Source organism: Nuphar pumila, chromosome 3 (genome assembly GCF_984573655.1).
Source record: "Nuphar pumila chromosome 3, dmNupPumi1.hap1.1, whole genome shotgun sequence".
NCBI classification, from domain to species: Eukaryota; Viridiplantae; Streptophyta; class Magnoliopsida; order Nymphaeales; family Nymphaeaceae; genus Nuphar; species Nuphar pumila.
This window is the reverse complement of record NC_143251.1, coordinates 106,283,381-106,296,926: the sequence shown is the minus strand read 5'-3', so window position 1 is coordinate 106,296,926 and position 13,546 is coordinate 106,283,381. Positions and strand designations below refer to the sequence as shown.

The 13,546-nt window shown below is 37.4% G+C and overlaps 1 protein-coding gene across 6 annotated transcripts in view; it reads right to left on the bottom strand.

The window, feature by feature from the left end:
• Window positions 1-13,546, bottom strand: part of LOC149843206 (putative UDP-N-acetylglucosamine--peptide N-acetylglucosaminyltransferase SEC) — a 105,264-nt gene that overhangs the window by 31,282 nt on the left and 60,436 nt on the right. For 3 of the 6 annotated variants that reach the window (XR_016430854.1, XR_016430855.1, XM_089999649.1), the window contains exons 2-11: window positions 2,309-2,849; window positions 2,148-2,201; window positions 1,991-2,058; window positions 1,783-1,885; window positions 1,496-1,698; window positions 1,317-1,413; window positions 576-647; window positions 406-482; window positions 179-295; window positions 17-101 (exon numbers count right to left, since the gene is read on the bottom strand). Coding sequence is in view for 4 of the 6 variants with exons in the window: in XM_089999649.1 (XP_089855775.1) it covers window positions 17-101; window positions 179-295; window positions 406-482; window positions 576-647; window positions 1,317-1,413; window positions 1,496-1,539 (492 nt within the window). In the remaining 2 variants the exon portion in view is untranslated. Of the gene's footprint in view, window positions 1-16; window positions 102-178; window positions 296-405; window positions 483-575; window positions 648-1,316; window positions 1,414-1,455; window positions 1,699-1,782; window positions 1,886-1,990; window positions 2,059-2,147; window positions 2,202-2,308; window positions 2,850-13,546 lie in introns of all 6 variants that reach the window. The other 3 variants (XM_089999648.1, XM_089999647.1, XM_089999650.1) reach the window with 3 other exon arrangements.

The window sequence follows — 13,546 nt, the reverse complement described above, 5'->3', positions numbered from 1 at the left end:
GTATTGCCTACAAAACCTCGATGTTTTCTCTGTTGTGCATGCCAAACACCGAGCCCATAAGATGTGAAAGTGGATGATTACCAAAGTCACTGCTTACATAGCTGAAAAGCCACCAAAGATTAAGATGCACGATAGACAAGATATTTATAAATTCAGATTCATATGAGAAGCAACCTACCCCACCCTTAGTCTTCCACTCCCACCTTCACTCTTAATGGGTATACTAGGAGGATGACTGAAAGCCTGAAGGCCATAATGAGATGCTACTAAAGAGCAATGTGCAGCGTATTTTCGACTGCAAAAACACAGAGGATAATAAGTGTACTTCAAACACCATCAAATGCATTAAGTAACAGATAAGTGTACATCAAACACCATCAAATGCATCAAGTAACAGACATGCACCTTATTTCAAGAGCAAGCATCGGATCAAGTGGGTATGCTATTTCATGAAATGGCTGAACACTAGGAAGAACAGACATCTGGGAAAACACGGAAAAAAAATGCATATATAATTATATATGAATGACACCTAAAGCAACACAAAATACTCGTGTGCAAGGGCAAAATCAAACCTTAATCTGTCTCTTTATAATGTTCTCAACTTCAAGAAATTTGTTCTTGCAATCACTCCAGTCACAGACGCACTGGAAAAAATAAGCCATAGAAGCACGTCAGCCTGATATGTGCAAGAAAGTGCACACCACAGCCACATACTGCCAGAAAAAATGACTAAGGAAAACAGCAGAGAAGAAAAACAGACATCAGATCAAATAATACATTACTAACAATTGGATGATGAAATCAAATTCAAATACATGCTTTCATGGACCAACTTGAGTGCAATCAATAATAATAAGACCAGTGAGAAAATATTTCAGTAACACTGTTCAAAGTGGACAGTCTCATGAAGTACCATTCCAAGCAATGACACAGGCACATGTCATGTTGGGTCCAATGTCTAGGGGACACGACACAACACAAGGAAATGCCATGATACATACAGATATTATTCTACTATTTTTAATAACATTTTCAATATTAAATACAATTTTATATGTTCTACTATCAAGAAGCTAAATTTTTATCAATTAAACAATTAAAAGAATCAATGTCTTATACCCTAGTTTTCAAAAAATCTTCATACTCTGACAAGAAGACAGGTTAGGTGAAAACTTTCTAAAAAAACTTCAGCTTCTATATTAATGACGGAAAGATCACGTTAGGTGAAGGGGTTTCCCATTTTGCAGTTGCCACCGTGCAAGAACTTCATATCTGCAATTTGTGTCAAGGTGTTTACAGAGTTTCTTTTGTACCTGTATGGTATGTAGCAGGTTACAAGTTGCTTCTGGAAAATCAGGACACAAAAGCAATGCCTGCTTGTAGCTTTTTATAGCTAATTCCACATGACCACTGTACATAAGCATGTCCAAATGAGAAGAGAACATGAAATACCTCAAAAATATAAAGTTGCTCAATCAACTCCTAGTTCAACCTATCTTTATAAGCTGATGCAAGGTTAGCATGACCCTCAGCCATCGTGGGACGGATGTTAACTGCACGAATAGAATCCTAAATCGCTTCAGTAACTCGACCAACCTCCTTAAGCGTATTGCCACGATTCACCAGGCCATCTGCTGCTGAAGGGTCTATCCGAAGAACCTCATTGTAACAAGATATTGCATCCACATAGTTTCCCTGCATACATCAGCAATCAGCTTTCACTATAGCTAACACGATGCCATACCAGGGTTTTGGAACAACTGGAGGTGATGTTGGAACCTGCTGCTTGTATATTATTGCCAGATTATTAAAAGATGCAGACAATCCTGTTGTCACTGCCAATGTAGCTTTGTAAAAGGTGGCAGCAACACTTGTCATATTCCTAAAGCCCACAAACAACGTTATGTCAGGTCATTGGTGACTACTTTGCAGCATCATACAGATTTGGATAACAACACTCACATTCAAACAGAGAAAAGAAACTCACCACTCCATGTATATATTACCAAGGTTTGTTAGAGCTTGCGGGTGATTATGCTGGAGTGCCAGGCATGACTTCATATGGCAACAGGAATAAGATAAATGACAGTCACATAATGTTACATATGAAACTAACAGATAGCAGTCCAAGGATAGATACTGACCCTATAACAGTTAATTGCTTCTTCAACTCTGCCAGCATCTTTGAGGGCATTTCCCTTGATTATTTTAAAATTGATTTCAGGAGATCAATTGATTAGCAAACAGTGTTTTGTCAGCAGATCATAAACCAAACACATTTGTGTAAAGCATGCAAAGGTCTTACCAGATTATTGTATGCTTCCACAAACCCTGAATCACAACTAATGGCTTGTTTAAAGTGAAGAATTGCCAGGTCCAGCTGACCTTGCCTATAATGTGAACATGCCACATTGCCCGCACAGAATGAACAATGCCTTCTAAAATTTAAATGATGCTATTAACAGACTTTCAGAAACAAAGGCAACATTTCACGCAACAAATTTCTCTCTCAGAAGGAACTCAATAGAACAAGAAAGAAACAGCTAAGTTAAACTTGGCTAATAAAAGGGCATACTAATTAAAATGAACATCATTCTGCAAGTAAAGCTCACCATAAGCCATTGCGTAGTCTGGTCGGGCTATAGCACGCTGAAAACAAGCCATAGCTTCCTGGGGCATTCCCATAGCCTGGAAAAGGCAAAAGAAAGATCTGTTTTTCTACAGAAACCACTCCTGCAATCTGCTACTAGGCAATCATACTGCCACAATGCATGATGGCATACCTTATAGATATTTCCTTGATTCAAATGGGCATCGGCTAATGTTGGTTTATGCTTAATGGCTTCCTGGAAAAACATGTAACAGATAATAAAAAATGCAACTTAGTTGTAGTACCTAGGACAGACTTCCAGACACATTAATGGAAAAGCATTTACTACCCCCATGGGTAAGGAACCCCTTAGTTGGAAATCATACGGAGAGGTTATTTTGCACAAATATAACACCATGGATGTGCTTAGCATGGTCAAAATAGTAGGAATGGGCCCTTGGATCATATTTTTTCAATGTAAAAAGGCAATTTTTTGAATTTTAAAAATTTGGTACATTGTAGACCATTGATTTTTCAAACCCCAGAAAATCTCAAAGAACCCTACCTTGTCACAGTTCGAATAGAAATCATAGCAACAGAAAAATGAGCATCCCAATGTGTGCACCTTCATCTGGACTCCAAACCACACAACTCCTCTAATGGAGTTTTTTCACTCAAACTGTGTAAGAGAGATGAGAGGGAAGAGAGAAAAGTTGAGAGAGAGGGAGAAAAATCTATAGAGAGAAAGAGAGAGGCATAAAAAGAGAATGAAAAGGCTAGGCGTGTGAAGCTCCCTTCCTCAGTGGGCCTCACACCAAATATGGAAGGATGAGGGAGTGCATCTTGCCCATTTGGTGTTCTCACTCAAAGGTAAATATTTCTCTTTTTTTTTTGTTTATTCTACTTTCATGGGGAGAAGAGGGTGGTGTGTGTTCTCCCCCGAAGACGGCCGTTAGCTACATCTCGTGTTCGGGGGTCCCAATGAGCGCCACGTATAAGAGCTCATGGAGCTCGTATCCCCGTGTGTGTTGGCATCACTTAGCATCGGAATCTGGTGTGGTTGCAAAGACTTAAGTACCCTTTCTTGTTATGCTCGCCATGAAACGACAGTTCAAGAAAATTACAAAAATGTCCTCCATTCAAAAGAAGGGAAACAACTGTTCGAAAAAAGGATAAAAAAAGTCCTCCATCCAGAAAGTATGATGTTAACTTTTCAAAGTCCAAACGTTCTGTTTTCGCCCTAAGCAGTAAACTTTTGGGCCATCTGCTATAACAGAAGCTCCCTTTGACAACACAAACTTTGTCGTCGTCTCAAGTCGAGATTCCCGCCTTGTTTTTTAGCCTGTTTTACAACACATTGTCGCCTTCTCTTTCCTGCCTTGTGTTACAAAACATTCTTGTGTTCTCGATCGACTGGTTCGATCATTGGTGGGTGTCATAGGCGAATTTGTTGGCCATCTCTTTTTACAGTCTTCTCTTCTTTTTCATTGTCGTTAGGCATTATGGAAGAAAGCAATGATGTATAAACATTTCAACCAGTGCCATTAAGGCGTGAGTACCGTTCCATGTCATCATGCTATCGTTGAAGAACGTATGTCGTCTTGAGTGCCATTAAAGCGTTGTTTTGTTATTGCAGGTGGATCTTGTTCTTTTGATGGTTGGAAACTTATCGATATTTGTAAGACGCTAGGACTTGTTGACAAAAATGCTTATTTACAAATGCGAGAAAGGGCCTCTACCCCATCCGGTATCCGCCATTCACTCAGTATATGCATTGTATCTCAAATCGCGGTTTTAGTAACATACTACTGATTTGTGAGATATTGTTTTGTTTTTTAATATTGATTTGTTTGCTATTATGTTGAATTTTTATATCGATTTGTAATATATTTTGCGATATATTTATCGATTTACAAGATATTATGTGTTTTGTAGTGTCGATTTGTAAGGTATTATGCTGAATTGCCGTATCGATTTGTAATATATTATATGTATATCGATTTGTAAGATATTATGTGTTTTATAGTATATATTTGTAAGATATTTGTAGAAAGACTTTTAAAATGTGTGCATCCAGAAATACATTTTTACGTGCTTGTGGTGGCGATTTTCGTATTCAAATCGCTGCTTGTGAAGCGATTTCTATGGAACTCGCTTCACAACATCCTAGATATAATTAAAGCGCTATCGTCAACACACATGTACGACATGTCGTTTCTTTTATTGGCATGGTAAGTAACAACTCGATGCATAGTATAAGCAAATAACAAACTGCAGTTGCTTTATACTGCGATTGATTAAATCATTTCTTTGACTTGCTTAACCTTATCGGTATCCGTTGTTATATGCATCCTGAATAAATCATAGTAAACATATGCACTTGCTAACACAAATTGATATCTTGCTTATAACAATGGTGAGCTTATCATCTGGCTGTAATGAAGATGATCTATCTCAATCATTTGAAAGATATGGAGAAATGAACATATGTATTAATGACGTACCTAAAAAAGCGAATACGTGCACTAATGATACACGTGATAACAAGGGTGCAGGCATTGGATTCACTCTTGACTTGAATGTTTCAGCAGAAAAAATGCAATTCGATAATGAGGTAGACGATCCTGATAGTACACTTGATAAAGGTGCAGGCACTGGGAGTGTACATGATAGTACACCTGACTCTGTTCCCGTAGAAGGAATGCAGTTTAAAACTGAGGATGCTGCATATAAATGTTACAATGATTATGCCTTACAATTTAGCTTCAGTGTTAGATGATTTTCTTGGTCAAAAAATGCAAGGGTGTCGTGGTGAGAAAGACATATGTTTGTTCTAAGGAAGGTTGGAAGAAATTAATTGGAAATCCAACAAGGAGCATGCCAAAATCAAGATGTAGATGTCCAACGAGAATGGTGTTAAGAAAACTTCTGAATGAGAAATATGTAGTTCATACTTTAATCAGTGATCATAATCATGATTTATCTGCTTCATTTATGACTCCTATGTTAAGGTCACATCGTAAAGTAACTGTAGCGCATGCTACAATGGCTGAAATAGCAGATAGCATCGACATTGTACCAAGGAAGACATACAATTTGTTTGCGCACATAGATGGTGGTCACGAGAATGTGTCATTCACACCTATGGATCTAAGAAACCACTTGAGAAGAAAGAGGACATATAACATGAAGAATGGAGAAATATGTTCTTTGGTTGATTACTTACAGAAGAAATCAAACATTGACCCTGGTTTCTTTAGTGCAATGCAATTGGATAAAGATGGATATGCTGTGAATATGTTTTGAGCAGATTCAAAGTCAAGAGTAGATTATAAATGCTTCAATGATGTGCTTGTTTTTTATACGACAATAAAGATTAATACTGAACAGTGGTCATTTGCGCAGTTTGTTGGAGTGAATCATCACTCACAGAGTTGTATATTAGGCGACACTTTTTTGTATGATCAGACCAAGAAAAGCTTTGAGTGGTTGTTCATAGTATTTACATAGGCAATGAATGGGAAGCAACCTGAAGCTGTACTTACAGATGGTGATCACGCAATTGCGGCTGCAGTATTTTATGTGTGGCCAGATGCATATCATCGCCTATGTTTGTGGCATATCTTTCAAAATGTAGCAAAGAACATATGACACATATTTAATCAGAAGACAGGGTTTGATAAAAAGTTTTCAAGGTGTGTACTTGAGAGCGTAGACGAGGTCACCTTTATGTCAGATTGGGAGGAAATGATTCAGATATATGACCTTGAAGACTGTCTGTGGTTACAAAATTTATATGCAGAAAAAGAGAAGTGGACATTGGCATATGAAAGATAATACTTTTGTGCAGGTATGATAAACACACAAAGAGCTGAATCTATGCATGCCACGCTGAAGAAAACCCTGTATTTATGCTTAACAATGTTTTGCTTCATGGAACAATATGAATTATTTGTAGACGGTCTAAGACAAAATGAGCTTGAATAAGATGTAAAATGCTTCAATACATGCCCTGTAACTTTGGACATGAAAATATTGATGTGACCTGCAAATCTGTATACACTAACTGTATTTGAATGGATTAAGAAAGAGGTTATACATGTCATGAATTGCAACATAGAATGACTTGTGCAAACCGAGAATATGCACAAATACCATATTTTATAGGAGGGCGAAGAGCATAAAAAAAGGTAAGATGCACATGTCATGTACAATGTTGACAAAAAAAAAGTTGAATGTACGTGCAAAATATATGAATTCAAAGGTATTTTATATCGTCATGCATTAAAGGCACTTAATCAAAAGAAGATACAAGAAATATCTGAGTCATATTTAATGCGAAGATGGAGGAGACAAGCAAAGATTGAACTAATAGATATGGATAATGTCAGTCAATCTGGTATTGATGAGAAGTGTCACATAGCCTCCCGTTATTAACAACTGTGTAGGTCATTTATGCATGTTGCAGATTTGGCATTGAAAAGTGAAGAAGCCTATGTATGCATGAGAAAAGCGTCAAGGGAGTTACTTGAAAATGTGCAATTAATTCACCATCAGTCTGTTGCAGCTCATGAATACCAGTCTAAGATAATAAGATCGAACAACATAGGTGAAAATCATGCTTCTCTTGACACTCTTGAGAAGTTGCGTCGAAGCGTAAACATCATCTTCAACAAGTCAGGAGTGAGCGCTGTTGATTATGATGAAAATATTCACTAAGCAAAGGGTATCAAAAGAAAACCTGCCTCTAATCGCAGTCGTTGGAGGGCAAAGGGTACACTAGAATTGGTTGGCAAAAAAAGGTCTAAGAAACAACCAACCTCTAATAAAAAACAACAAAGCCGTTCGCATGAACAGGTATGTAAGACATTATATTGCTTCCCATGTAAATTGCATTACGTGAAGCTTATCAATATCTAACTTGTGTAATTTTCAACATGCAGCAATACCCTACAGACATAATTTTCAATATTGTAACCTTCGATCCTTCCATCCAGATTTTTTGGAACGATAGCTTCAGTTTTACAAGTCTTTTGGTATGTAATCAATGTTGGGAGGATGTTTGTATTTCTTGTGAAACTTAATGCAGTGTCTTATATTTTCTATTTCATGACAGACTCGGATCAATTTGAAAGCGAGCTATGGAACACAAGAATTGTGTGTGGACTATTTTTAAGTATTACCATCAAGTTAGTTGTCATGCCTCTTTGCATGAACCAATTTCCACATTGTCGGATTTGTTAAGAGTTTAACAAAATAGCAGAGCTCGTTTACTGAGAAATAAGGTACACTGAGATGCCATTACTACTAAGCTTGTTTACTTGGAGAGGATGTATCCTCAGCTGCTTATAGACATTGTAACCAACTACTAATATTTTTTATATACGAATATGGTTGTAAATCATGTAATTCATGTAAATTATGTGGATTTATAGTTACAAAGTTAAGGTGATAATGATATGTCTTTGTTTTTATTTTTGAACGAAATCATTTGTATTCAAGAATGTAACTCATTTTTTATCATTGAAGCAAAACCCAAAATCCTTAAACTATCTTTCCCAATCTTCCGTAAAAGCGATTAGGAAAAATTGATGACATAGACATTGCCCGTAATAGCAAATCGCTACACCATATAGCCTTCATAGGTCATTATGTAAATCTTAATGGTACGTATCGTTCACTTAGACAAAGCTCGTTGTCTAAAAGACAAGCGTAATTTTGTAAATCGTGATGGTATAACGATTTACGAATTGACGTCTATGTCAGTCACAACTGGATGGCAATCACTTTGTTCATGAGCAGAAATCATGCTAAAGGTGCACTGTCATTGCTTGTGCAAATCGTTTTCATCATTTATTAATTTTTTTGCAATAAACAATATTGAAATTCCATTATATAGTACACACACAAATTGCATAAACGGTATAAAAGAGACAAATTTTGAAGAAAATGGACACGATGTTTAGACAATATAAGCCTGAATCACCATCGCTGGTCGTGTAGCTGTCGTCATCTCCTTCATCGATATCGATACCCCATTTACGATGAAGCAGGTTATATGTTCGATTCACAAACATGAGGTTTATAAAGGAACCGTCGGTTTGTCTGTTACTCGTTCACGAAGTAGAGGATAATCACACCATTCAGTACTTATGCGACGTGTCATTCATATATGAAGGAAACATCGTTTCACAAACTGCTAGTATTCAAACAAATAATGTCAGTTACCAAAAAATGAGAGCCAATAAATTACATTGTGCAGTAATGAAGTCAATAAATGTCATTTCATCTTTCTTATACAAAACTTATCAAAGCAATAAGAAGAATCAGTCAAATCATGATATCAAGTGTCATTTAGATTTGTTTTTTATCATCTTTTTGCATCTTTTTTATATGATTGTGTAAATTGTGATAGGAAAATCGTTAACTAGACAAAGCTCATCAACACAAATCGCGACCAGACAAATCGTAGCAGCGAAATCGATTTTCAACTATGATTATGATAGGCTATATCGTTCACATAGACAAAGATCATGACACTAAACCCTAAATTCAATATCCTCCACCAAAAATTCATAAACCTAAAACACAAAGCTCGTCCATCGCGGTATTAAATATCACTATCGTTAACAAAGACAAACAAAGATATATCATTGTCTCGGTGTAAACACCCCAAATTTTCACTCACCTCTCCGACATTTCCACCAAACATCATCATCCAACCTCTGAAATCGCCAGAGAGCAAAATCGTCATTTTCTGAGCCCGAACCTTGCAAAAGTCTAAATTTCATCTGGAACTCTCAAAATTTCTCTATTTTTAGCTCAGATGTTCAAAATTCTACTCCTGACAGGAGACGGGAATCCCCAAAGCCCGGTTCAAGATTCTATGGCATAAGACATGACATTGCATATCATTGCATGAGCATTTCATATCACTGCACTGCACAGCATGTCATTTCGAGGTCCAGAACTCTTGATTTCAAAATTTTCAATCCAGATTAGAATTTCAACTATTTTCAAAATTGATTTCAAAACCCTGGGTCTTCAAAATTATCAATTCTTCCCATTTTACCCCCAAGACTCTGAATTTCCAAATATTTTCTCAGGAAAACGATCTGGATAGTTTTAATATGGATTTCAGCCACCTTATCTCAGATTTTGCTCTTTTGACAATTTCAAATATCTTTTTTTTACAAAATTTCCCTACAGGGGCCAACTCTTTCCAAAAATTCCTGTTTTACCAATTAGCCCAAATTTTATGAAAATTCCAAAAAGAGGTTGTTGTCTTGTCCTTATTTCAATAAAGAAGCAATGTGGGACCCACATTGAGGTGGTGTCACATAGGCTTTTCTTTTGAAAAATTTGAATTTTGAAAAACCCAAAAATATAGGAGCCTTGTCCCCTGGATTGGAGCCACTTGTCTTTTCTCTCTCCTCCTATTTATCTGCCAAGTGTCAGTGTAGGGCTACCTTAAGAAGCCGCCACATGTCATTAGACCCCCTCTTCATTCCATGCCATGTGTCAACATCCACCATCTTCACCCTGCGCCATGTGTCATTCCATAGATCACCCTGAGATGCCAAGTGTCATGTGTTGTCCTGTCGAGAAAAAGGTAGACTTGTCTCCTCTGAGGTGGCGCCATTTGAAGAGTGTCTCCTGCAGGGGACACGTGTCAACCTCTCCCTCTTTCAGAAAAGTAGACTGACACATGTCTCTTCCTACTTTTCTCAGAAAAGTAGGAGACACATGTCACTCCTAGCTTCCTCCAGAAAAAGTAGAGTTGTCTCCTTCTGAGGTGGCGCCATCTGAGGTATTCTCTCCTGCAGCAGGTGACACGTGTCATTCTCTGCTCTTCTTAGAAAAAGCAAATGACACATGTCATTCTCTGCTCTTCTCAATAAAAGTAAATGACACATGTCATTCTCTGCTCTTCTCACAAAAAGCAGACTGACACATGTCATTCTCTGCTCTTCTCAAAAAAAGCAACAATTCAAATATTCAAACTCCAGGCTGAGGTGGCGCAAATCCTGAAGTCTCCTCCCTAAATTCATTTGTTAAGATGGTGCCACATGTCCCTTGCCCTCCTTTTCCTCCCTCCTGCCACATGGCATTGTAGGAGTCACTCTGAGGAAATGCCACGTGTCCATCCTCCATTCCTCCAGAGCCAACCTTCATTTGAAATTCAAATCTCTCTCTAAGGTGGCGCCATTTGAGAAGGCTTCTCCAGACAGTTGACACTTGTCTGCCACATGTCCAAACCTCCCTGCATCAGAAAAAGTAGGAGAACCCCCCCTCTGAGGTGGCGCATTCTGCTTATTCCAGTCATGTTCTCCTGCCACATGGCATTGTAGGAGCCACTCTGAGGAACTGCCACATGTCAGCCTCTCCTTTCCTGCAGAAAAGTAGAAATTGAATTCCTCTGAGGTGGCACAGTCTGCTTCTTTCACTCCTATCCTTCTGACATGTGTCAAGAGCCTCCAGAGGTGATGCCACATGGCATGCTCCTATTGTTTCCAACTTTACACCTCAGAACACCTTTTGAGGTGGCGCCAATCCAGAGTCCCACTTGGCTTCAAATTTTATTTTTATTTTATTTTTAATAAAAGTATCCCACCATGAGGTGGCGCCACCTGAGGACTCCCTACAAAAAACAATTTTGAATTTCAAACCCCAGATAACACCCTTTGAGGTGGCACCATCTGGGAGCTTCCTGCAGAGAAAATCAAGCAAACCAAATTTTGAAAAATTTCAAATCCTGCTGGGGTGTCTCACTCACAAAATTCTCATTTTTTATTTTCTCAAAAATCAAAATAGCACCTCTGAGATGGCACCACATGGAGGGCTCAGATTGAGCCTGTTTGAAATTCAAATTTTTCAGAAAAAATCTATAAAAACAAGGGTTCACGCCCAGCCTGGGGAGACCATTTTTTGAGCTCTTTTGGACTTGGAAATTCGACCTAGCCTTCTTGAGAATCTGATTTTGAACTGTGGGAATTCACGCCCCCTTTGGCTCAGTGGAGAAGGTGCAGTGAAGTTCGTGTAGTGGCCAACTCGATTCAAGCATAGGTCAATTTTGGTGGATCATCCGAAGCCCGGATCGAAGGACGAACGAAGCCCTTGGTAGCAGCCCCTTTCACGAGCTTCAAAGATGCGTAACAAAGCAAGGTGCACCTCTTTTCCTCTTGATTTGATTTCATAATTTGATTCGGGAGTCGTTTGAAGAAAGAGCTCATCCGAGAGATGGATTGAGTTATTCTCATAAAACGACATATATAAAAATACATGATTATGATTCCTTGATGATTTTAGCATTCATGCATTTAGCTAGATTTAATTTGCATTTTATTTCATTAATTTAGCATGTTTCATGAATTAATTAGGATTAATTTAGCATTTATTTCAATTCTGCTCAGTTTCAGTAGTTCTCTGTTTTTTTCAGTCAGTCCACACGTCATTTCATGCATGTACTTTTTGTTAACAAATCCAAAAAAATCATGAAATGCGCCTATAGCTGTCCCTAGAATTTTGCCAAAAATTCGGAAGCATTTGAATTTGTTTACTGCGGTAAACATTCAAAATGGAAAGTCAAGTTTTGTTACCCGGGATGCGTTTTAAAAATTATTTTCCGACTTGTAAAATCGAGATATCCATCATGGGAGATCGGATTTTCGATCCGAAAGATGTTCTGAACTCGGGAGAATGTCTCGTTTTGAACCTGATTTTTTCAGATTTTTCGGAGTTTTTTTATATCTGACAAAAATCCGAGAGTTTGGGACACGTGTCAGAGCCTGATTTGGGCCTCTGAGACTTTGGATCGACTTAGGTCGATAGGTTCTCTTCGGGTGTCGCTCCAAATCTGAAACTGTAAAAAATGAAAGTTATGTCCGAGATGTCCTCTGTTTTCATATGAAAGCTTGTGATTTTTAGAACAGTTGTGATACCTGTTTCGGATTTTGCTTGTTAGTCCTCTGTTTTGTCACATTTGCCTATTCTGTTAATTTAGGCATAAAAAGTTATATTTTTATCTGTGTTTCTGTTGATCAAATGCCAATGTCACAAACATGAAAGTTGTCCATGTAGGTGTCATGAATAGCTCTGTTAAATATCATAAATTTTTATGGCTTTTTTTTATTTTTTTAGCATTTTATGTTAAATTAGGTTGATTTTGCCTTCATCAGAACCAAATCCTTGTTACCGAACTCACCATGACTCAAATCTCAAAGCTGTAAATACCAAAAATGTTTCATTTCGGGATCTTTAGCAGTCTGCAAAATATCAGAAGTTTTCATGGTGTAAATCTTGCATTATCATATCAAGCATTGCATTTGGTTCAGATCCGTAGGTGAAATCCATAATTTTAGGACTTTCTTTACATTTTAGCATTTAAATCATATCATTTTGTAAATTGTAGAATTCTAGGATGTTTATCAGAGTATGTAGATGATTCATACCGAATTTGGTGTAATTTGGAATCCATTTGAGGCTTGATTTAGCCACATCATCAAAACAGGGCCCCATGGGACCCGAATCCAAGCGAAATTCGTTATTTTGGATAAATTGCAAAATATCAATTTCTGATTTTACAGTCCTAATTTGTTTAGCAGCATGTCATCATGCCTCATACTGCATTTCATGATCATTTGTTTCAATTTGAATTTCAAAATCTCAATTTTACCAAGTTTTCCTTCAAAAAACCCTGATTTTAAAGGTATAACTTTACAATTAGGGGTATTTTGGTCATTTTGACCACCATTTCGAATTTCAAACTATTTCTACTAAATTTATTGCATTTTCATCATTTCAAATATCAAGGAAGCATGATAATAGGGTTTATATCCAATTAAATCCAATAATTTTAGAATATTATTGGAAAATCTTGGAAAAACCCAAATATTTGAGCTAACCTTATTTCAAGTTTGGCAGGGACATTCAAAAGAAGAGCTGAAGTCTGAA